Source organism: Polypterus senegalus, chromosome 8, assembly GCF_016835505.1.
Source record: "Polypterus senegalus isolate Bchr_013 chromosome 8, ASM1683550v1, whole genome shotgun sequence".
Taxonomy (NCBI): Eukaryota; Metazoa; Chordata; class Cladistia; order Polypteriformes; family Polypteridae; genus Polypterus; species Polypterus senegalus.
Genome location: NC_053161.1, coordinates 172,481,785 through 172,507,233, shown reverse-complemented (window position 1 = coordinate 172,507,233; position 25,449 = coordinate 172,481,785). Strand labels below are relative to the sequence as shown.

The 25,449-nt window shown below is 40.9% G+C and overlaps 1 protein-coding gene across 1 annotated transcript; it reads left to right on the top strand.

Annotated features, from left to right (window-relative positions):
* Window positions 1–1,448: 1,448 nt before the first annotated feature.
* Window positions 1,449–14,510, top strand: LOC120534705 (procathepsin L-like). The gene is made up of 6 exons (XM_039762291.1): window positions 1,449–1,823; window positions 1,920–2,078; window positions 2,800–3,024; window positions 8,854–9,019; window positions 10,284–10,389; window positions 14,411–14,510. Exons 1-6 carry the CDS (start codon window positions 1,449–1,451, stop codon window positions 14,508–14,510), a joined length of 1,131 nt encoding a protein of 376 aa, XP_039618225.1.
* Window positions 14,511–25,449: the final 10,939 nt, after the last annotated feature.

The window sequence follows — 25,449 nt, the reverse complement described above, 5'->3', positions numbered from 1 at the left end:
CTTTATAAAGGTAATTTCAGATATCTCAAGGAAATCATGCAATGCAATGATCACTTGACCTATTGAAATCTAAATTAAACACTTATTTGATTAAGCGTCTTTATATCTTTGCCTTGACTTTTTAAAGGATATTTACACGTTTATCTTAATATATTTATTATACTCCACCAAATTTATTCTGGGCTATCTCTGTGTTTTTATGCACTTTTCTTTCATTGTAATCACTCCATGGGTGACAGCAGGGCCTTCAGCTGTATAGCGCCCAGACTCTGGAATGACCTACTGAAATTAATCAGGTCAGCTGACTCCATGAATTCTTTTAAAAAACAACTTAAAACTCATCTATTCAGGAAGGCTTTTAGCTCTACTTGACTTTATTCCCCTTCTCTCAGTTTACCTCTCTGTCAAGATGCTCATGTAACCTGTATGTGTGTGCTAGACATCAATTCTGTTGTCTGTTAGGCTCTTTCTCTGAATTTACTGTCTTAAACTTCTTTATTTATTTATCTGGTTTAGTACAATGCTATATACTACATACCCTTCTGTTCTTTCTTAAACTCTGTAAAGCGCCTTGAGCATGGGAAAGGTGCTACATAAATAAAATGTATTATTATTATTATTATTATTTATTCTGTGTTTACAATGCAAAGTTCCTGAGATGCATTTTTATTCAGAGGCACTGGAATAAAATCTTAAATCCTTGAACCCTTGAGTGATTCGCACTGCTGTCTCACAACATCAGACTGTCGAGATTGAGTCCTAAAAGCAAAATTAGCCCTTAATGTTTATCTATTTGAAGACATTATTTTCATTTCTATGGTACATTTCAAGTGTTGAAGGCGGCACGGTGGAGCAGTGGGTGGCGCTGCTGCCTCACAGTTAGGAGACCCGGGTTCGCTTCCCGGGACCTCCCTGTATGGAGTTTGCATGTTCTCCCCGTGTCTGCGTGGGTTTCCTCCCACAGTCCAAAGACATGCAGGTTAGGTGCATTGGCGGTCCTAAATTGTCCTTAATGTGTGTTTGGTGTGTTGGTGTGTGTGCCCTGCCCGGGATTTGTTCCTGCCTGGTGCCTTGTGTTGGCTGGGATTGGCTCCAGCAGACCCCCGTGACCCTATGTTAGGGTTGGATAATGACTGACTTCAAGTGTTGATTTAGCAATGGAGATTTTACTACACTGTTCAAGAGCTATGATTTCCTCGCCTTTCTTAAAGGTGGAAATTTCCAGTTGATTGTTTATTGTCAAATGGCTCAGTGTATGTGTGATGTTTCGTGTATCAGACAGTGTGTATCATGATCAAGTTTTGATCTTGGCATATGCTCTCCTGGTAACCTGTACTGGAATTATAGGGAATGGAAAATGAATCAATGAATAGAAGTGTGAAGTGATGCAAGTCCTCTCAAGGTAACCTGTTAATTTCATTTTAAATGCTGTCTTTCTACAGTTCACCATGAAGGCCATCTTTTTTACGGTGTGTCAGGCTCTTTGCCTTTACCTCATTGTGTGTATTGACAGTCGTCTGGACTCCCAGTGGCAGGCTTGGAAGAAGACTCATGGCAAACAGTACAAGAAGGTAAGGGAGAGACACAAGGGGCAGAACCAGAGGCCGTCAGAATGCCCCGAGGTGATGGCTGCCTGCTTGTTCTCTTCTGATGTCCATCACGCTCGGCTTGGCTTTTCTAAAGAGATGTCTGTGTTTCAGGCAAGTGAATTGCAAAAAAGAATAATATGGGAAGAGAACTTGAGGAAAATTAATGCCCACAACCTGAGGTACAAGAGAGGAAAAACAACCTTTAAGTTGGGAATGAACCAGTTTGGAGATCTGGTAAGGAGATTTGGTATTGCATTTTAGCATTCCAAGCTAGATCCCAAACCAATATCTTTAAACATACCATACTTTTCTTTTCGTTGCTTCTAACAGACCTCTTCAGAATTTGCCAGTATGCTGAGTTCCTATTCTGTAAATCACATGAGGGACGGCACACTGTCTGCCGCAGATCTGCGAAGTGCTGCCAGTAAGCTGAACCTCACCAGCATCGATTACAGGAAACTGGGTTATGTCACACCCGTCGAAGACCAGGTGAGCACAAAAGCTTCAGAGATTACAAATGTCTCTTCCTATGGTGTCATAGTAGGTGGCATCTTTAGTATCTTCTCATTTACCTTCACCCGAAGACTTATCAGGGCTTTGTATGAAATAACAATGAGGTAAAAAAATGCCTTCCGATAACTAACAAGGGACCCTAAGGAGAGGACAAAGCTGCAATCCTTGTATCACTTGTTTAGATTGTTATAAGAAATCCTGTAGAATTATGTATTTGGTGGTGTTATTAAAAATTTTTTTATAGTAACAGTGATGGAAATTTTGGAAATTGAGGAAAAAGAAAATCATTCCTGAAGTGCAAATGCCATACAACCCTAAACCTTGGACTGGCAGGTTAGGAAGATGGACGGATTTAGAGATGGACAAAAATCAGGCTCATAGCTGAAAATGCCAATAATCATTTTGTGGTTCCACTGTCAGTAAATGAATCCACCTGTGAAGTGCATCATAAAGTTTTAGCAAATCGGTTTCAACTGAGCTTAAGCATAAGGCGTAGTGTGACTTTTGACATGTGATTGACTAAGCATTAGCTAGTGATGAGACATGCCAATGGAAATTAAATGAATGCTGTCCTCCAATCATCACAGTGCTATTAGATGAATTCCTAGAAGTCAGAATAACTTTAATAACTTATTAAAATATATAAAAACATTAAGCAAGACAGGCCCAGCTGAGCGCTCTTCTCATTTTTCTGCAGGGATCGTGTGGTTGCTGTTGGACTTTCAGCGCTGCTGGAGCAATAGAGGGGCAAACCTTCAAGAAAACAGGCAATCTGATAACACTAAGCAAGCAGAATCTTCTCGATTGTTCAGCATATCTGGGGAACCAGGGCTGCTCAGGCGGTAGGCCCACTTTGGCTTTCCAGTACGTGATCGATAATGGTGGAATTCAGGCTGAGGCCACCTATCCCTACACGATGGCGGTAAGTACTGAAGCGGCAAGTCAGACGTCTTCTCACAGAGAACTGTAGTGACCTTCTACAATTACGTAGTGGCATGTGGGAAACAATTTAATCTGGAAATCCCAGATGTTCAGAAAATGGCAATGATTAGTTGAAAGGTTCATTCTCATCAAACCTGATCTTACAGTATGTACTCTTTTCAGACACAATTATATTCCAAACTGTGGTCTTTGTTATAAATAAAGGTCCCTCATTGATTCGATTTGTGAGGGTATCTCCACATGCAGTGACGCTGCTGGCTTCAAGATCAAAACCTTAGCACAATCCACTTCTGTAAGCATAAATGATGTTTAGAAGGGCTGAACCTGTGAAATTTCTGAGATGTGAGGACTTAAATAAAACAGTGTGCAGATAGTTCTGGAACATGATGAAGGAGAAGATAATTGGGAAGGGAAATATAACAGCAATGTCATTAAAGACAAAGTCGATTTTTGGATATCATCACCAGTTGGATTCAATAGTATATATGCAGCTGAACTGGAAAGCTACCATATTTGGGGTGCTTTGCACTCATAATCAACATTCATTATTTTTATAGCAGCTGATGTTTGAAAACTGATAGGGCAAAAGAATTGTTCAGGGTCCCATAATCAGTCAATGATGGAGAATGGAAGAGAAAAGTTTTGGGTCATCTGTCTAGCATTTCTTGGAGAAATTGCCTGCTTCCACTCTTTCTGTCTCACATTTGTGCTGATGCCCCTCCCTCAAGACACTTCTGGGGGTAGGTACATTTATCACCCCTTTCTAGCCACTCTGCTTCCACCCTTGCATCTAGTGGACATTTCTGGTGGTCAGTGTGGCTCTCTTTTTTTGCCCGGAGGTTTTCTGTGTAACTTTAAATTCACCCTGTGTCACCCAGTCATACTTTTGTTCACAGCTAGTCACACCTTTATGCAAGATTATTAATAAAGGTTCGGCACTGTTTAAGAATTCGGTGAAATAAGTTTCTAGATTACTTGATGGCACAATTTAAGTATGTAGACTACTTTGTGGCCAGAAAATAAAGGTTTGTAGGCTATATTGTCCTGGCCTTTTTCCATTTTTCATTTGTAGACCCCTTTATACCATAGATAATGATAGAATGCTTATCACACTGTCAGGGTTGACTGCTACCACAGTTCAAGGATTCTCCCTTTCTTTTACATCTGTAACCACAGGCATCTAAATCGGTTACCAGAACAGGCAGGACATTTACTCATGCACTATAGATAACCAGTCCATAAAGGCAGAGAACAGTGAAAGTTGGTAAAATAACACCACCTGGTATAAAGCTGTCAAGTGGTGCTCTATCTTCTCATGTTAATTGACTAGCAGAACAGTCAGTTTCAACCTCATCAATGCAAAGCCTTCAGTCCTTCATCCCAGCACTCAACACAGATTTTTATGTGATCTGCTAGGGTCATAACAGTGACAGAGCAACAAATGGTGAATCAGCTTCCCTACATTTTAATATAAGATTTTGTTAGACTTCATTGCCAGGATCATCTTCTTCTTCTTTTGGCTGTTTCCATTAGGGGTCGCCACAGCGGATCATCTGTTTCCATTTCTTCCTGTCCTCGTCATCTTGCTTTGTCACACTCATCACCTGCATGTCCTCTCTGGCCACTTCCATAAACCTTTTCTTAGGCTTTCCTCTGTTCCTCTTGCCTGGCAGCTCTATCTTTAGCACCCTTCTCTCATTATACCCAGCATCTCTCCTCTGCACATGTCCAAACCAATGCAATCTCGCCTTCCTAGCTTTGACTCCCAACCGTCCCCCCTGAGCCGACCCTCTGATATCCTCATTTCTCATCCTGTCCATCCTCGTCACACCCAATGCAAATCTTAACATCTCTAACTCTGCCACCTCCAGCTCTGTCTCCTGCTTTCTGGTCAGTGCCACCGTCTCCAGCCCATATAACATAGCTGGTCTCAGTACCATCCTGTAGACCTTCCCTTTCACTCTTGTTGATATCCGTCTGTCACAAGTCACTCCTGACACTCTTCTCCACCCAGCCTGCACTCTCTTCTTCACCTCTCTTCTACATTCCCCGTTACTCTGTACTGTTGATCCCAAGTATTTAAACTCATCCGCCTTCACCAACTCTGCTAAATATGTTAAATTTAAAGAAAAAAGTATCACTCAAACATATTTGATAAAAAATGATCTACAAAAATATTTGTCATATTAGATATAGCAAAATACCCGCGCTTCGCAGAGGAAAAGTAGTGTGTTAAAGAAGTTATGAAAAAGAAAATGAAACATTTTAAAAATAACATAACATGATTGTCAATATAATTGTTTTGTGACTGTTATGGGTGTTGCTGTCATCAAGGATTTGATTATCATTATTTCTTTCAATCAGGTTCGTATTTAGAGGATGTGTTGTGCTCAAGTTACATTCCATGTTTGTCTAGTCTATCCCTGACCATCTCATCTTCGTTGTCAACCGTCGTAAAGATAACAGGTTTCATTCATCGAAGTGTTCACTACGCAAATCGGTACTCGTGAATCTAAGATGTTTAACAGGCATTCCCGGTATTAAGTTGTGGATTTGCTTGCGAATATTTAGCGGCAGCGTGTCTATGAAGGTGATTTAAACTTAAGCTTTACACCTTGCTTTCCTATTGATATGTCTACAAAGGCTTGTTCAGCGGCAGAGGGTTGCTCCTTTCTTACTGCATCAATAAACAGCTCGTCTTCCTCTTTATCTGAGACATCACACACTGCATGCACGGGTTTACCTTTCCCAGTCCTGCAAACTTTAGTGAAGTGGTTCAATTTACTACATTTTTTACACTGTCTTCCTTTAGCTGGACATTAACTTTTTCCACCGTGTGCTTTGTTTCCTCAGTAGCTGCACTTATGAATATGCTTGTATGTGTCACTCGCTTCATATTCTTTTGCTGCCGTCTCAATTGTGTAATGCGTTTTTTGTTCAGCGCTCTTTGGAGCTCTTGATTGTTCTCTGCGTACTGCGTTCACAGTCAGTTCACGTGAGCCGCTCGGAGTACATGCATCGAAGGTTCTCAGCTGCGCTTGTGCAATCTTGTGCGATCTTGCGATGTCCACAGCTTTATTTAATGTTAGCTCAGACCCAGCATTTAAAAGTTTCTCTCGCACTTTTGCTGAGTTTGTGCCAAACACTATTCTATCCCAGACCATCTCATCTTCGTTTGCATATGCACAGTCCTTCACCAGCGAATATTTAGCGACAGCGTGTCTATTGGATTGCTGCTGACAGTCGGCCTTATATGGACAGGCACTTAATTACGTGGGAGGCGTGGTGATGGGGGACGCAACTCCGCCTCACACAGCGACCAAGCTGCAGGCTATGGCCGTATATATGTACATAAGTAGGATTCAGTTATGACCGTTATGCATAGAATTTTGAAATGAAACCTGTTTAACTTTTGTAAGTAAACTGTAAGGAATGAGCCTACCAAATTTCAGCCTTCTACCTACACGGGAAGTTGGAGAATTAGTGATGAGTGAGTCAGTCAGTGAGTTAGTGAGGGCTTCGTCTTTTATTAGTATAGATTTTCCAATTGTTTTATCTCCACTATATAGAGTTATTATTATAAAGTGTGGAGATTACAGTGAAATTCTTATTTGTTTGTGGTAATCAACATGCAACATGTCACCAGTGCCATAATTAATGAGTATAACAAACTTTTAACATCTGTATTCCTTATCTGAAAAATCTGAGAACAAGTTTGTCACTTCCAATGCAATTTATCCCTAACATGACATTAAAATATTTAATAATAATAATAATAATAATAGATTTTATTTATATCGCGCTTTATATTTAACAATCTCAAAGTGCTACAAAAGAAGAATAAAATTAACAAACAAAAAAATCTATAGAAATAATTTAACAGAAAGCCTTTCTAAAAGATAAGTTTTTAGGCTTTGTTTGAAGGCATCAATCGACTGTGGGGCTCTCAAGTAGTCGGGGAGGGAATTCCACAGCCTCGGCGCCACCGAAGAAAAGGCTCTATCACCCATACTGCTAAGCTTAGTTCTGGGAACTTGAAGAGTGTTGGTATGCACAGAGCGGAGGGTGCATGAGGAAGTATGAGGGATAAGGAGTTCCTGTAAATACAGGGGAGCAGATCCATAAATGCACTGATGGGTAAGGAGGGAAACCTTGTACTCAATTCTAAGTGGTACAGGGAGCCAGTGAAGGGTTTTCAGGATAGGAGTGATGTGGCTATGCTTTCGCACCCTCATCAGGATCCTGGCAGCGCTGTTCTGAATGTACTGGAGTCTCTGGATACTCTTGCCAGGAATCCCAATGAGGAGCGCATTACAGTAATCCAGCCTGGACGAGACAAAGGCATGGACAAGCCTCTCTGCATCTGCCAGGGTAATTGTTGGACAGAGTTTAGCAATGTTCCTGAGATGGTGAAAAGATGACTTACAGAGAAGCTTAATGTGGGTGTCAAAAGTTAGTTGAGAATCCATTTTAACACCCAAGTTTGTAACAAATGTAGAAAGAGGTATCTTTTTCCCAGAGAAGGTGATACTGGTGATGGTAGTGGAACGAAGCTGGTGTGGTGTGCCAACTAAAATAGCTTCTGTTTTAGATCTGTTTAGCTGAAGGAAGTTGAGCCTCATCCATGCCTCTATTTCCTCCAAACAAATAGTCAGTGCAGATGTTGGCAGAGGAGCAGTAGAGGAGGTGGGAGTAGTCCTAAGATAAAGCTGAGTGTCATCGGCATAACAATGAAAAGAAAAACCATGTCTGCTAATGACACTTCCAAGGGGGAGCATATAAATGTTGAAAAGGATGGGGCCCAACACAGAGCCCTGTGGAACACCACAGGTAACATTATGGGTGTGAGATTTTGCGCTGCCAAGTGCGACATACTCAGTTCTACCGGTCAAATAAGATGTAAACCAATTTTGAACAGTTCCTGAAAGTCCAAGGGTGTATTGCAGACGGTGAAAAAGAATATCATGATCAATTGTATCAAAAGCAGCTGTCAGGTCAAGGAGAATGAGTAAGAAGGGAGAACCAGTATCTGCTGACATCAGAAGGTCATTTGTGACACTGACCAGGGCTGTTTTGGTGCTATGGCCAGGGCGAAAATTTTATTCTAGCTTTGTTTGTCCAAACTTCTCCCATTTGCATTGTAGGCAGTTTTAAATTTGCCATAAGGTGGAGTTTGCAAGAGTCCCAGTGCAACAACCTTCCACCTACTAGAGAATCCATAATTAATGGATGAGGTTTACAACTTTAGAAGAAATCATTTCACATCAACTTAGTCATAGTTACATGTATAAAGTAAAGATAGGTGCTTGGAGAGATCAATCTTGGAGCGAGGTGAAATATATTAAGAGTCTATAAGGAGATACCAGACACAGGAAAGTGTTACAGTGTCATGGAAAGCTTTACATGAAAAAGTGACGAGTCAAAAGGCGACATGACTATAAGGATTTCAGTCTAAACTTGATTTTGTTTATTGTCATGGATTGCAGTTTTCACTTTGGAGAATTCCCCCCCATGGACATTATTGTCATGGAAGGTTTCAAATATTTGTGAAGTAAAAGCAGCCTGAAACAGACAACCAAGATGCACCTTACTTTAAAATAAATGATCCTGGAGTAAAAAATATGGCTGATTTCTTAGTCTAATGTGTTCCTCAGCCATAAAATATCACCTTGGATGGAAGCGGCTCTGTAGAGTCCTGCTATTTTATTAAACACCCTGTCAGTGTCTAAGTATTATCTTACTGAATGATGTTAAAATCCTAACTTACTCTCATCCTGCCACTCACCTCAGCCCATTTTTATTCTCACAGGTGGGGTCCTGTCGTTTCAACAGCAGCAAGGTTGTCGCCACAGTGGCAGATTACAAGTACCTCCCAATTGGCAATGAGCAGGCTTTGGCAGATGCCCTGGCAACCATCGGGCCAATCTCAGTGGTTATAGATGCCAGTCAGATCAGCTTTCAGTTCTACTTGTCTGGTGAGTTACTTTTTGTTCACTTTCAGCTGTCACAAGGGAATAACTCAATGAAGCAACCGTGTCAGGACAGAGCTGAACACTCTGCTGAATTGTCCAAGTTTCAAAGAAACAAAGTACAATGGACTACTTGTGGCCATATTGTGCTCATTGCTGTAACATGGCTTGGCCAGTCAGGGTGGGCATCTAATCAAAAAAGGAATGTAAGAAAGGGAGCTGTATGAGTTATCTTGGAGCTAGTGAAGTTAAGGGTCCAACAGGGGGTCAAAACTGAGAGTTAGGCATCCGTAAGTGTACCCTATACCATTTGTGTAGAACTTGAGGCTGAAGGAGCCCTTAAAGAAGAATAGGGGGCTTCACATTTGGGTCTGCCAAGGAGCGTTTGCTTTGTTTTCTTGTTGTTGTGCAATACCTACAGTTTAAAATAAAACATGGGCTTTCCATATATATTTACATTATTCGACCAACTGGGAACTAAGTCCTTCCAGTAAGCAGAAGGGAAGTATTCAGTTTCTCCCAAGGAAGAATACAATTTAGGAGAGTCTAATGTGATCAATAGGGGGTGCTACTGAGCCCCAAAACCCAAACATGAATTAACCTCAACCCTAAGCCTAACCCAAACATGAATGCACAGACAATGTCCCAGGTTCAAACAAAGGTTTTTATTTTAAAGAAATGTCTCTGTACTGCAATTACAAGCACTCCTTTTTTTTCTTCTCTTCTCTGTTACTCATCCCAGAAGAGTGTTCTCTGTCTCCTCACCTGGCTCCAAGTCACCAAGACAAGGCAGGGTGGTCCTTTTTATTGAAGACCTGGGAGTACTTCCAGTGCTAGGGCTTTGCCTGTTGGAAGTACTCCTGGGTTATATGAAAGTCCCATAAATTAGGGAGGGTAACTCCCTGCAGCACTCCCTAGTGGCACCCATAGACCCCCAACAGGGCTGCACAACTGGACCATAACTGTGGGTGTCTGAATGGGTACTGAAGCCCAGGGATGTGGCGATCTAACATGTCGGGAGAGCACACAGCCTTGAAACATTGTCTCCCTCTATCTCGCTGTTGTGTCGGCTTCCTGACTGATTAAGATAAGATCCCAGCAGAGGCGCCAGCCCATACTTCTTGGCCATTACACTAACCTGCATCTGAAATTCTCTGCTCATAATATTTGAGTTGAGGCTGTTGGAAAACTATGGTGCCCGGTATATGCACAGGAGACATGACACAATTTCTGTCCTTCATGTCTGTTTCTCTCTCTTTGTTTCTCTCAGGAATCTACAATGATCCAAAATGCTCCACATTTAACCTAAGTCATGCCATGCTGGCAGTTGGTTATGGATTCCAAGGAAGTAGCAATTATTGGATTATTAAAAACAGGTAAAGGCTCCTGGAAAATGGGATTACAGCCCGTTGCCAGACACACAACAACAACAGCATTTATTTATATAGCACATTTTCATACAAAAAAATGTAGCTCAAAGTGCTTTACAAAATGAAGAATAGAAAAATAAAAGACACAGTAAGAAAATAAAATAAGTCAACATTAATTAACATAGAATAAATAAGGTCCGATGGCCAGGGTGGACAGAAAAAAAACTCCAGACGGCTGGAGAAAAAAAAAAACACCACACAATGAACCACCCAGGTTGGGATCCAAGTGCAGCTGCCCAACGAGTGACACCTCAGCACCACATTGAACATTATGAGGTTCTGAGGCTGGAGTGCCTTGCAGGGTTGGATGCAGACTAACATCATACCCAGGATGGAACAAATGCAGGTTAAAGGCTTTGCTCAGGAGCCCAACAGAGTAGAGTCAATTCTGGGATTCAAACATGCAACCTTCTGATTGCCAGCACTGATCTCTAGCCTTAGTGCCACCACTCTGCCATTGTTTAGCTAAAGACAAAGAATGCTGGCAGTCACCTGCTATATATTAACTGTGTAAGCCGCAAGGGATCCTAGAAAGTATTGAAATCGTCAGAACTGGGCATCTCTCTTCTATGAGGAATTGTGTTGCTGATGTGCTTGCATCGTTTGTGCATTAGCAGGTAAATGACTGTCTTTCTTAGGAGGTTTCCTTTTGCCGGTGTGCTGGCCTCGCTTGCATGTCCTCGGAGCTGGAGCCCTCACCCCGACTCTACGTCTCACTTCTAGGGTGTACAGACACATACACATGCTCGTGTAGAACTGTATTTAATTTCAAAAGCAACAGGGGCGCAGTGGCGCTGAAACATAAAGAATGCTGGCAGTCACCTCCAGTTCGCCCTCTGGTGGTTGTTCTGAGTGTCAACTGAATGATAACATGCATACAAGACCATAAGGTCACCCACCTACCCTACCCAGAAGGGGGTGGGTGAGGGCTGATTTCACCCTGCAGTATTTTTAGTTGACCATTGAGAAACGTGTACCATGAAAATCGCTCCAGCTGTTCAGACTTGATGCTGGAACATACATACATACACACACTGACTTTTTTATTTTTATATTATATATATCTTGTTCTTCTTTCGGCTGCTGCCGTTACGGGTTCCCACAGTGGATCATCTTTTTCTATATCTTTCTGTCCTCTGCATCTTGCTCTGTTACACCCATCACCTGCATGTCCTCTCTCACCACATCCATAAACCTTCTCTTAGGCCTTCCTCTTTTCCTCTTCCCTGGCAGCTCTATCCTTAGCATTCTTCTCCCAATATACTCAGCATCTCTCCTCTGCACATGTGCAAACCAACGCAATCTCGCCTCTCTAACTTTGTCTCCCAACTGTCCAACTTGATCTGATCCTCTAATGTCTTCATTTCCAATCCTATCCATCTTCGTCACACCCAGTGCAAATCTTAGCATCTTTAACTCTGCTACCTCCAACTCTCTCTATTGTTTTCTGGTCAGTGCCACCGTCTCCAACCCATATAACGTAGCTGGTCTCACTACCATCCTGTAGACCTTCCCTTCCACTCTTGCCCATAACCGTCACAATCACCATTACTCTGTACTGTTGATCCCAAGTATTTAAACTCATTCACCTTTGCCAACTCTACTCCCTCATCCTCACCATTCCACTGACCTCCCTCTCATTTACACACATGTATTCTCTCTTGTTCCTACTGACCTTCATTCCTCTCCTCTCTAGAGCATATCTCCACCTCTCCAGGGTCTTCTCAACCTGCTCCATACTATCGCTAAAGATCACAATATCATTAGCAAACATCATAGTCCACGAGGACTTCTGCCTAATCTTGTCTGTCAATCTGTCCATCACCATTGCAAATAAGAAAGGGCTCAGAGCCGATCCCTGATGTAATCCCACCTCCACGTTGAATGCATCCATCACTCCTACCGCACACCTCACCACAGTCACACTTCCCTCGTACATATCCTGTACAACTCTTACGTACTTCTCTGCCACTCCTGACTTCCTCATAGAATACCACAGCTCCCCTCTTGAGGCACCCTGTCATATGCTTTCTCCAGGTCCACAAAGACGCAATGCAACTCCTTCTGGCCTTCTCTATACTTCTCCATCAACATCCTCAGAGCAAACATCACATCTGTTGTGGTCTTTCTTGGCATGAAACCATACTGCTGCTCACTAATCATCACCTCACTTCTTAACCTAGCTTCCACTACTCTTTCCAATAACTTCATGCTGTGGTTCATCAATTTTATCCCCCTGTAGTTACTGCAGTCCTACACATCCCCTTTATTCTTAAATATTGGCACCAATACACTTCTTCTTCACATCTCAGGCATCCTCTCATTTTCCAAGATTCCATTAAACAATCTGATTTAAAAACTCCACTGCCATCTCTCCTAGACACCTCCATGCTTCCATAGTTATGTCATCTGGACCAACGGCCTTTCCATTTTTAATCCTCTTCATAGCTGTCCTGTCTTTCTCCTTGCTAATCCATTGCACTTCCTGATTCACTATCTCCACATCATCCAACCTCTTCTCTCTCTCATTCTCTTTATTCATCACCATCTTGAAGTACTCTTTCCATCTGCTCAACACACTCTCCTTGCTTGTGAGTACGTTTCCTTCTTTATCATATGTATCTTATATATATATATATATATATATATATATATATATATATATATGCACTAGCTGTGTAAACCCGTGCTGCTAAAAACTATGGAAACGTCAGAAAAAAATTGAAATACAGAGTTGGATGTGCTTGCCCTCCTTGTCTGCTATGCTATGCAAGTTTCTCTCTCATTTGTCTTTCTTCTGTGGTTTCACTTTAGTGATATACTTGCTTTCTTTCAGCTTGACAGACACAAACACTTCAATGCATACACGTTTATATAATGTGTGTGTATATCTACTCTCGCTATATAGAAAATCCTAAGCCTAAAAGTGTAATGATTTTGTGCAACAATTTTATGTGATGCTTTTATGTCACATTTTTATCACACTTTAAATCGGGCTTATTTTAAAACCTATATATGTGTTTGGTATCATTCTTTTCAGGATTTATCGAACTTTAATGTGATGTTGTTAGATTTTCAGATTCTTAATCCGTTTTTAAATGACAAAATAAAAAATGTCAAGAACTCACATCCTGCAAGATAAGACTTAACCAACAGTGCCAAGAGGTTTAACCACACCCCGGGCGGGAAATTAAACAAAAAGAGTAGGACAGCTGCTGTACAGGCTTTGAAATGTTCAAAGTGCTGCACGAGATGCAGATCACGCGGCGGCAGCAGCAGCAGCAAGCCTGATCAAGCAAAGAGGGGGTAAAAATTCAAATTATATCACCATTTAAGAGGGGGTTTCGGATGAGCGACCACATCTCCTGGGGGTTCGTTCAGCCCCCCTCTTCACAACGCGAGCAGCAGAGACGTGAAGTGGCTGGCGCGTATTGCAGGCCTGGGTGGGTTGGCAAGCGAACCCCCTACAAATAATCATTTTTCTTTTGTACATTTACACATTTTACTAATATTCTGGCTGCAACTGGGGGTTGGGTGCCGAAGGCGCCAGGGGGGCTTGCCCCCTAGTATAAGTATATGGGATGTATTCTTGGTTGATCTCTGTCTCATTCACTATTATGTGATTTATAAAATCAGCAAATTGAAAGGGAACTAGAAAATCACTTAAAATGTTCTAATAAGTTGAGGTATAAAAAGTTGCCCACACTGAAACATATATCTGTCTGCTAGTGATCGGAATTCCAATCCTGATCACTTTATAGCACCTTGCATCTCCTCCAGCACACCACAACACATCAAGTGCTTCATGCAAATTACAATTTGAGTCTGTAAATTAGTGGTTGATATTATCTGATTAGAATTTGTATTTTCTAACAAAATGTATAAAGATATCTTCCTCTCTTTTAAATTCAACATTCGGCCTGCTCCAGACTTTCTCTCTAACTTTTCCTTTCATTTCATCTTTCAGCTGGGGCAAGCTGTGGGGTGTCGGTGGTTACCTGATGCTGGCCAAGGACAAGAATAACGTCTGTGGGATCAGCCAGTATGGAGCGGTCCCTTTTGTCTGAGACACACAGCTGGTTCCCTTTAGATTCCACTGATTCAGCTGCAGTCATAAGCCTGACTCTGGTCATTGGAGTTCTGTTCAATTTGAAATCTTGGTTGTGGGACCTGGTGGAATGTGAACGGCACTAATAGGAGGTAAAATGAAAACAGACTGCTAAACACACACACACTGCCATGGAGGACTAAATAGACAGTCAAGCATAATGATGGCTAATTGGAGTTAGAAGGAAATTTGTGTGGAGGGAGCCAAGTGATTATTATGTAGTTCTGTGGCAGTTGAGTAGACCAGCCAGTTTTACAAGCATTTTGTAGTAATTAATTCCTAAATGAATCTTAAATCTGACCTGATATGATTTACCCGAACTCATTCCTCATGAAAGCAAAATGAATGCAACTGTTAATTTTAATAAAGTTTTCTCTTCTAAATAGCTCTGTGATTGTTTTTTTATATACTAAAAGTCTCCAAATATTATAATTGTGATAAATTATTTATTGTAATGTTAACATCTAGGAATGAAGGCAAGTGGATTTTTAAAATAACTTTAAATTGGATTGTATCAACTAAATCACGGGTGGGCAAAGTCAGTCCTGGAGGGCCGCAGTGGCTGCAGGTTTTTGTTCTAACCCGGTTGCTTAATTAAAAACCAATTGTTGCCAATAATTTAATTTCATGGCTTGCTAGTGCTTTAACTCTGCTATGTTAGGTCATTCTCATATTTCTAAGGATGCCATCCAAATGATTTGAAGTCTAAATGAGACAAGTTATTCTCAGTCCTTCACTTTTTTTCTGTTCACTTTCCTTCCAAGTATTTCATTAAACCCAATAGTGCACTATAAATACACACACTGGTGTAAATGGTAACAAGGTAAATAGAGAAATGCTGGTCTCTTTTGTCATTTGCATCTTATTGCTAATTTGGAGCCATTAAAAACCAAGACTACAGTTGTTTAAGACTAAGACAAGCAATAAGGGTTCAAAATCTTAACGAGCGAGACCACTAAAGTGAAGCAGAAATGTTACTTGAGCAATAAGTGCTTCTAATTAAGCAATTGGGTTGGAACAAAAACCTGCAGCCACTGCGGCCCTCCAGGACTGTGATGGAGGACCCCTGAACTAAATGTTCAGCATATTAGAAACCTGCTTTCGTCTGCTTGTCTATCAGGATCAGTGCTGCAAGTCTGAATTTCAAACTCAATTTCTTATTTTTAAGCTTTTATTAGTGTTGAGTTCAGTATTCCCACTTCTAAATCAGTTCATTAAATCTCACACATTAAGTCTTCACTTATTTTAATGGCTTCCCGATTAACAAAGGGATATAAATGACTAAGGAACCAGCAGGTCACCATTTAACTTGTTTTTTTTTACACTTGGGTGTGTTTGTCATGAATTATCAGCTTTAAAAGAAAAAATAAAACTGGACAGCGATGTAACAGAAAACAGTAATAACTGAGAATTATCCATCCATTAATCAACCCGCTATATCCTAACTACAGGGTCATGGGGGTCTGCTGGAGCCAATCCCAGCCAACACAGGGTGCAAGGCAGGAACAAATGCCAGGCAGGGCGCCAGCTCACCGCAGGGCACACACACACACACCCACTAGGGACAATTCAAAATCGCCAATGCACCTAACCTGCATGTCTTTGGACCATGGGAGGAAACCGGAGCACCTGGACCCATGCAGACATGGGGAGAACCCGGGAAGCGAACCCGCCCAGGCCATGAACTATTTAGATAAAATCATTGGAAAGTAAAATCTCTCTCTATGTATAAAATCCAATGCCTGTCTGTCTGTCTGTCTACTTCACGGATTTAGATCGTTTTTTTTTTCTGTATAATTTGCTAGAACATTCCGGTTGATTTTGCGACTTCTCTTATTGTGCTAGTATCATAGTTTGCATGTGGTACCAATTTATTTGCGTGAATCCGAGAGAGACAGGGCGAGGCCCTCCTCAATCAAGTGCCAGCCTCGCGGGCATAACCTTAATTCTACTTAGTTAGTGAACGAGAGAACTACTTCACGGATTTAGATCGTTTTTTTTTTCTATAATTTGCTTAAACATTCCAGTTGATTTTGCGACTTCTCTCATCGTGCTATGAATCACAGTTTGCTTGCAATAGTGATATAGTCACGCTAATCCGAGACAGAGGCTGTGGGCTGAAGGCTGAGGGGAGGGGGAAGAGTGACGTCAGGAGTGGGGAGCCAGGCAGGGCCCTCCTCGATATCCTGTTTCACTACTACGCGGGTGGAGCCGCAGGGGACGGCTAGTCTACAATAAAAGAATAACCTGATCAAGCAGAATGCAAAATCTGAAAAGTCATTCATTTAAACAAATTCTGTCATCATCAACAAATGTCTTCTAATGAAGCAAATGGATTTGAATAAGAAGCTGTAGGTGCCGCTTTCACGGGCAGTTAGCCACCCTGCACAGTTTGATGGCTTCAAAATTATGCCATTAAAGCTCTCACACTTCTGTTTATTTCAACTCCATTCTTTATTCCTCCCATAATGTATAAAGCAATCCTGCAGAAACACTTCTGGGTTACGGGAACGGCCAGATCTTGCTTACCCAGGTTTTCTTGAAACGTTAAAGAGTTACATACATCGGACATTTTCAAACCTGACTGTCCTCAAAATGGCATGAATGGACCCATACCACCCGCTCTGGAGCAAATCTGCCACAAGGTGGGTGGATGGAGAGTTCTCGCCACAAAAGGGCAATTAGGCCCCCAGCTTTCCTAATACACCAGGTGGTCAGCCTCATATGGAACTAAAGATTTTGGCCTTACTGTCTATTTGCTGTTCTAAAACAAATGACCCCCTGAGTTATTCAGTACTGAGAACACAGCTCTTCTCGTCTCATCTGTGTGTTCATGAGAAGGGATTGCATTTCACGCAGTTTCAGTCCAACTTATGCCTACCACACCTTGGCAAAGCTTTGCACATTGGACATCCCTACGAAGGGTAGAAAATAGTAACATTTATTGAGGAGTTATAAGTCACATTGAAACAGTGGCGTAGCTAGTAGTGGTCCGCCCCAGGCGGCACAGTTTTGGGGGCGGCATTATTGACCAGAATGCTCAGCACAATTCGTGTGTAAGCAGCAGAGTTCAGAAAAATATCACTCATGAATGAAAAAAGTAAAATTCGCCGATTTTTATCCACAAATGCTTCAAAAATAATTTTCAGACTGTCTTTCTGTGATGGCATCAGACACAGCAGTTGAAAATTATGAGCCAATAACAAAAATAAACATTACACCAATAATAATTTTTAGGAAGATAAACAACTAATTTACAATGTATAATTTTATTTCGTTATCAATGTAAATGCGTTCTTTCTCTGCACAGAAAACATCCCCACCTATCACTTGTACACTACACATAATTATATGAAACTAATAATTAGAACACGGCTTATCAGTGTGTCTATACAATATTCTTGTCTAACTGATGCCTTTAAATTATTATATGTGAAAATTATTGCTGTTTCTCTATATATGAATAAATCTTTGAAAAATGTATCTTAATTTTTCTCTATACATCATTTAAATTTTCTATTTAAATTGGTTAACATATTCAGATATGTTGGAGGGCGGCAAATCAAAGCACCATCCCGCCCCATGTGGCATGAACTCGAGCTACGCCACTGCCTTGAAAAAGCAAGAACTGTGGTTAAAGAGGACCCAAAAACATACGCTGTGAAGTGTTGCAATAGTATCTGTATAAAAGGAAAAATGGAGCTCTGAAGTGTGTTACAATCTCTTTATGGAGATTTTTTTTGTTTTTAATAAAGAAATAAAGAAAGAAAAAAATTCTTAATGAAACTTTGCATAACTTTGGGCATGACATTATGCTCACACCAAACAACTGGAAAACAGGAATTTATATATAAAAAAAAAAAATCCACACACTGCGCTTTACAGGTGCCGGTCATAAAATTAGAATATAATGACAAAGTTTATTTATTTCAGTAATTCCATTCAAAAAGTGAAATTTGTATATTAGATTAATTCATTACACACAGACTGATGTATTTCAAATGTTTATTTCTTTTCATTTTGATGATTATAACTGACAACTAATAAAAGTCCCAAATTCAGTGTCTCGGAAAAATTAGGATATCAATTAAGACCAATGCAAAAAAAGGATTTTTAGAAATGTTGGCCAACTGAAAGGTATGAACATGAAAAGTATGAGCAGGTACAGCACTCAATATTTAGTTGGGGCTCCTTTGGCCTGGATTACTGCAGCAATGCGGCGTGGCATGGAGTCGATCAGTCTGTGGTACTGCTCAGGTGTAAGGTGAGCCCATGTTGCTCTGATGGCCTTCAGCTCTTCTGAATTGTTGGGTCTGGCGTATTGCATCTTCCTCTTCACAATACCCCATAGATTTTCTATGGGGTTAAGGTCAGGAGAGTTTGCTGGCCAATCAAGAACAGGTATACCATGGTCCTTAAACCAGGTGCTGGTAGCTTTGGCACTGTGTGCAGGTGCCAGGTCCTGTTGGAAAATGAAATCTGCATCTCCATAAAGTTCGTCAGCAGCAGGAAGTATGAAGTGCTCTAAAACTTCCTGGTAGACGGCTGCGTTGACCTTGGACCTCAGAAAACACAATGGACCAACACCAGCAGATGACATGGCACCCCAAACCATCACTGACTGTGGAAACTTTACACTGGACCTCAAGCAACGTGTGCTTCTCCTCTCTTTCTTCAGACTCTGGGACCTTGACTTCCAAAGGAAATGCAAAATTTACTTTCATCAGAGAACATAACTCAGCAGCAGTCCAGTCCTTTTTGTCTTTAGCCCGGTGAGACACTTCTGATGCTGTCTCTTGTTCAAGAGTGGCTTGACACAAGGAATGCGACAGTTGAAGCCCATGTCTTGCATACGTCTGTGTGTGGTGGTCCTTGAAGCACTCACTCCAGCTGCAGTCCACTCTTTGTGAATCTCCCCCACAGTTTTGTTTCACAATCCTCTCCAGGGTGCGGTTATCCATATTGCTTGTACACTTTTTTCTACCACATCTTGTCCTTCCCTTCGCCTCCCTATTAATGTGCTTGGACACAGAGCTCTGTGAACAGCCAGCCTCTTTAGCAATGACCTTTTGTGTCTTGCCCTCCTTGTGTGAGGTGTCAATGGTCGTCTTTTGGACAACTGTCAAGTCAGCAGTCTTCCCCCTGATTGTGTAGCCTACAGAACTCGACTGAGAGACCATTTAAAGGCTTTTGCAGGTGTTTTGAGTTAATTAGCTGATTAGAGTGTGGCACCAGGTGTCTTCAATATTGAACCTTTTCACAATATTCTAACTTTCCGAGATACTGAATTTGGGACTTTCATTAGTTGTCAGTTATAGTCATCAAAATGACAAGAAATAAACATTTGAAATACATCAGTCTGTGTGTAATGAAAATCTAATATACAAGTTTCACTTTTTGAATGGAATTACTGAAATAAATCAACGTTGTCATGATATTCTAATTTAATGACCGGCACCTGTATATATTAGATTTGATCTCGCTCTCTAATGTTTTTTTTTTTTACACAAATCACAATGTACAAATAGAGGAATAAAATGTATATGAATGTGTATTTGTGTTTGCTTAATTAAAAGTTTTATTAAATTAGAGATTAGATTAAAGTCATTTTGAAAATATCAGTTTTCGTTCGTACTGCTTACATGAATAATGTGCAAGAGAAAACAATAAACAATAAGTTTCCTTCCACGTTACACTGAAATAGATATTGGAGTTTGTATATGAATGGGTGGAATTTATTAGTTCACTGCTTTACGCGTAAATGTTTATTATCATCTCCTAACAGAATTCATCGATTATAATGCGCCGCTGTTTTCACGAACCTGCCGCCTGCCTTGATGCAGCCGAGCTGTCGGGGACTTTTATTGTGTTGAGATTATTCAATACAGAAGTGGGCGTGTCCATTTTCTTGTTGTGCGCATCGCAATCGTCACGTGTGCCTGTGGTGGCTTTCTTCAGGTTTCCCTAAAGATTATTGCATATCTAATAATATCCGTTTGATTTTAGACTTGAATATAAAAAAATGCTTATTCCTGGATTTTCAAAAGGCATTTGACACAATAAAGCATGAATTTATCCAAGGAACTCTAAAATACTTTAAATTTATTTATTTTTTTTTTTTTGTAAAAGCAGTTATGACGCCATATAAGGGAAGTATTAACTCAATTTAACATACTCGTGGAACCTCCACACATTTTGAAATTCAGAGAGGAATTCGTCAAGGTTGCCCCTTATGCCCCTGCTTTTTCTCCCTATCATATTCTTAGCTTGAATTCTAGTTCAAATTCTGAAATTGGACTTAAAAGTATTAAACTCAATAAAAAAGAAATAAAGATCTCACAGGTGGCCGATGACACTACTTTTTTTGGAAAGTGCAAGTTGAAGAGCATAAAGCATAAAGACGGTTCATGAAATTTCAACCCTGCTGGATATTCAATTCAATTATTGCAAAGTTTAAGTGTTTAGCAACAGCAGCAACTCAGCCACAAAGTGGAAGACCACATAAAGTCAAGAGCGGGTCAATGATTGTTAAAGTGCATGATGTGTAAAAGACACCAAAGCTCTGCCAAAATGTTCCAAACTTCCACTGGCATTAAAGGTGTGGTGTGAGCATCATGAAATGGGTTTCCATGAATGCAAGCCTCACATCGCCAAGTCCAATGCCAAGTGTCAGATGGAGTGGTGTAAAGCACGCTGCCACTGGACTATAGGGCAGTAGAAATGTGTTCTATGGTGTGACGAATCACCCTTCTCTGTTTTGCAGATGGTGGGAGAATGTGACCTGCCTGATTGCATTTTGCCAACTGTCAAGTTTGGTGGAGGAAGGATAATGGTGTGGAGCTGTTATTCAGGGTTTGGGCCTGGTTTCTTAATTCCAGTGAAAGGTAATCTTAATGCTTCAGCATACCAAGATTTTTGGACAATGCTATACTTCCTACTTTGTAGAAAGAGTTTGTGGAAGGACCTTTTGTATTCCAGTATGATTGTGCCCCAGTGCACAAACAAAGGTACATAAAGACATAGCTGGATGAGTTTGGTGTGGAAGAACTTGAAACAGAATCCATTGAACACCTTTGGGATGAAATGGAATGGAGATTGTGAGCCAGGCCTTCTCGTCTATCACCAGTTCCTGACCTCATGAATGCTCTACAGAAAGAATGGGTGCAAATTCACACAGAAACACTCCAACATCTTGTGGAAAGCCTTCAAAGAAGAGTGGAAGTTGTTATAGCTGCAAAGAGGGGGACCAACTCCATATTAAAGTCTATGTACGGGGGACATTCAAAATGTTTCTGCACTTTTTTTAACTCTATTAAGAATTTCAAAAACAAATTACATCACTGTTCGACATAGCCGCCTTTGTTTGCGATGCAATTTTCCCAGCGTTATACCAGCATTAATGCCAAGTTACTACTCCTCCCACCTTCACCATTTCCAATGAAAATATAGAAGTGTGGAAACTTTTTGAACGCCACTCGTATTTGAATGCAATGCTATTAAAGGCCCTGTTAGTGTAATGGTCAGGTGTCCCAAGATTTTTGTCCATATAGTGTATACTAGCCATACCATGCGGCTCCTCCCGCGTAGTAGTGAAACAGGACAGTGAGCAGGGCCCTCCCCACTCCTGATGTCACTCTTCCCCCTCCCCTCGGCCCATAGCCTCTATCTCGGATTAGCGTGACTATAATGCTCCTGCAAGCAAACTGATTCTTAGCATGATGAGAGAAGTCGCAAAATCAACCGGAATGTTCAAGCAAATTATATAAAAAAAAAAAAATCGATCTAAATCCGTGAAGTAGTTCTCGCGTTCGCTAACTAAGTAGAATTAAGATTACGCCTGTGAGGCTGGCATTTCAGTGAGGAGGGCCCCGCCCTGTCTCTCAGATTCACGCAAATAAATCGATGCCACACACAAACTATGATACTTAGCACAATGAGAGAAGTCGCAAAATCAACCGGAATGTTCTGGCAAATTATACAAAAAAACCTGATCTAAATCCGTGAAGTAGACAAACAAACAGACAGGCATTGGATTTTATATAAATAGAGAGAGATTTTACTTTCCAAGGATTTTATCTAAATAGTTCCCCCTTCCCTCGGCCCGCAGCCTCTCTCTCGAATCAGTATGAATACATCATTCCTTCAAGCGAAACATGATACTTAGCATGATGAGAGAAGTCGAAAAATCAACCAAAATGTTCAACCAAATGATAGAAAAAACCCAATCTAAATCTGTTAAGTAGTTCTCTCATTCACTAACTAAGCGGAGTTAAGGTTACACCCCGAGGCTGACGTGTGACTGAGAAGGGCCACACTCCCTTCTCCGCAGCATCTCCTTTGGATTCACGCAAATAAATCGGTACCACAAGCGAGCTTACTTAGCATGATGAGAGATGTCACAAAATCAACCAGAATATTCAAGAAAATTATAGAAAAAAACCCGATCTAAATCCATTCTCTCATGAAAAGCGGACAGACAGACAGACAGACAGACAGACGTTGGATTATATATATATATATATATATATATATATATATATATATATATATATTGGATTCAAGAATAAAAAGCCACCGGTTCAAATCCTTCTTCATTCCAATGGCTATTAATCTTCTGAAAAGGTTCAACTTTACATCCTTAGGCTTACATTTTGGGGTTAACTGTTATCATTTGAATCAATCACTAGTCAAATCTATATGTTGATTTAAGTTTTATATGTAATATGTTTGATCTATTATTTTACAGGAAGTGTTTGCTGCTACATTATAGTTATTTCTAATAGGTTTCTGTTCTTTGTGATGTGTTTCTAATGCTTTGTTGTGGTGCATCTGTAATACCTGCTGAGAAACCAACTTAACTACTAGGACAAAAATTGATTTTAAAGATATAAAAGGAAAATATTCTCTAGTGCCAGAGCAGAATTAAAACACCATCAACATATTACAATTAAACAATTAAAGGAACAATTTGAAAACACATCAGATCTCAATGGGAAAAACAAAATCCTGCTGGCTATCTCTACTGCTATGGACTGATATGGTGATGTGTTAGGAACGAAAGGATGGAAATGAAAATGATTAACCGACAGACAGAGGGCTGAATTCAAAGACAACCCAGAAATCAAAGGGGAAAAATTATGTAGTAGGCAGACAGGCAAGTCCATTTGGCCGAAATTTAATTGCAGCAACTCCAAATTGTACTCAGTAGTTTGTATGGCCCCCCACATGCTTGTATGCATGCCTGACAATGTCAGGGGGGTGGTGGGGCATGCTCCTAATGGTCTCCTGGGAGATCTCCATCCCACCACTGAGTGATCATGGACAGTATGAGGTGTCAGATGGACTGAAACATAATGTCCCACCCAGAGGTGTTCTATTGGATTGAGGTCAGGTGAGTGAGCGTGGGGGGCCAGTCAGTGGTATCAATTCCTTCATCCTCCAGGAACTGCCTGCATACTCTCGCCACATGAGGCTGGACATTGTCGTGCACCAGGAGGAACCCAGGAGTCACTGCACCAGCATAGGGTCTGACAAGGGGACCAAGGATTTCATCCCGATACCTAATGGCAGTGAAGGTGCCGTTGTCTATCCTGTAGAGAGTCTGTGCGTCCCTCCATGGATATGCCTCCCCTGACCATCACTGACCCACCACCAAAGTTCAAACATTTATACCCTAATAATGGCAATTAATTATTATTATTATTATTATTAAATAATTCCTCCCATATAAGTAACATTTCACGGACTGCCTTCTTCCATCTCCGAAACATTTCTAGACTTCGTCCTGTTCTTACGCAACACAGTACTGAAGTATTGGTTAATGCCCGAGTCACCTCACGTATAGATTACTGTAATGCTATTCTATCTGGCATCCCACAAAACTTATCCATCGCTTACAGCTTCTTCAAAATTCTGCTGCCAGGATAATAACCGGCTGTTCTAAATCCACTGAACATATTACATCTATTCTCTCTCAACTTCACTGGCTCCCTGTTAACTACTGAATAGAAAACAAAATACCACTCTTAACATTTAAAGATCTCCACAACCTCACTGATCTCCTACAGACTTGCACTCCTCTCGCTCGCTCAGATCCTGTAATTTGAGAGTATTCAGCCTGGCAATATGGTGCAGCCTTAGTTTGTGGAAGACAGACACAACTAAAGACTTGAGCATAAAATGATGGTTGTCAATTTCAAACTGTGTTTCCTCAATGCGCTCCTTGAGAAAACCCACATCATCTGAACCAATGTCAGCCCGAACAAACTGATTGATCAAAGATACACTGACAGCTTGTCCTAATGTCGACTGTTGGATAACACACTCAGCTACTTTGACCACCTTGACTGTACCATCGGAAGGAATCATCAAACCTCCTTTGTTTTTTAATTTGAGCAAGTGGTAGCTTTGATCATATGATGCCGGTACAGCATCTGTTACCAAACTAGCACGGCACACATCACAGGACATCTTTCTCAAAATGCTGTCTAAGGGCGACCTCCCACTGCTTCCTCAGGTGGATTTCTTAGGGAAACCTTCAAAGTATGAGAAATTTTAACAGCTAACAACAATCTACATAGTTAGTGACTAAATACGTTTAGCCAAAACGTTGTTTGGAGGCTCACTTGTGCACATCAATGCATAGCTTTGCTATCTTAGCCTGCCGTAGCTAAAGTTAAGATTATAAAATGGGATTTTTTAATGGCCAAATATAACCAAAACAATTGTTCAGCCTTACCTATGAAATGTAATCCCCCGGGATCTGGTTTGAAGCGTACAGCGGTTTGTACAATCCCAAGCAGCACATGCATGAGGCATCTTTATCCATTACTTCACGCCACAGCAGTGCCACTCGCAATATGGTGGCGACGTTGACGTACAATGCTAATGCCCATGCG

Coding starts and splice junctions, on each gene's coding strand:
- LOC120534705 (XM_039762291.1), top strand. CDS start 1,449: ATGAAGGCCATCTTTTTTACGGTGTGTCAGGCTCTTTGCCTTTACCTC. Junction 1,824..1,919: donor TGAACCAGTTTGGAGATCTG/GTAAGGAGATTT, acceptor TGCTTCTAACAG/ACCTCTTCAGAATTTGCCAG. Junction 3,025..8,853: donor CCTATCCCTACACGATGGCG/GTAAGTACTGAA, acceptor TTATTCTCACAG/GTGGGGTCCTGTCGTTTCAA.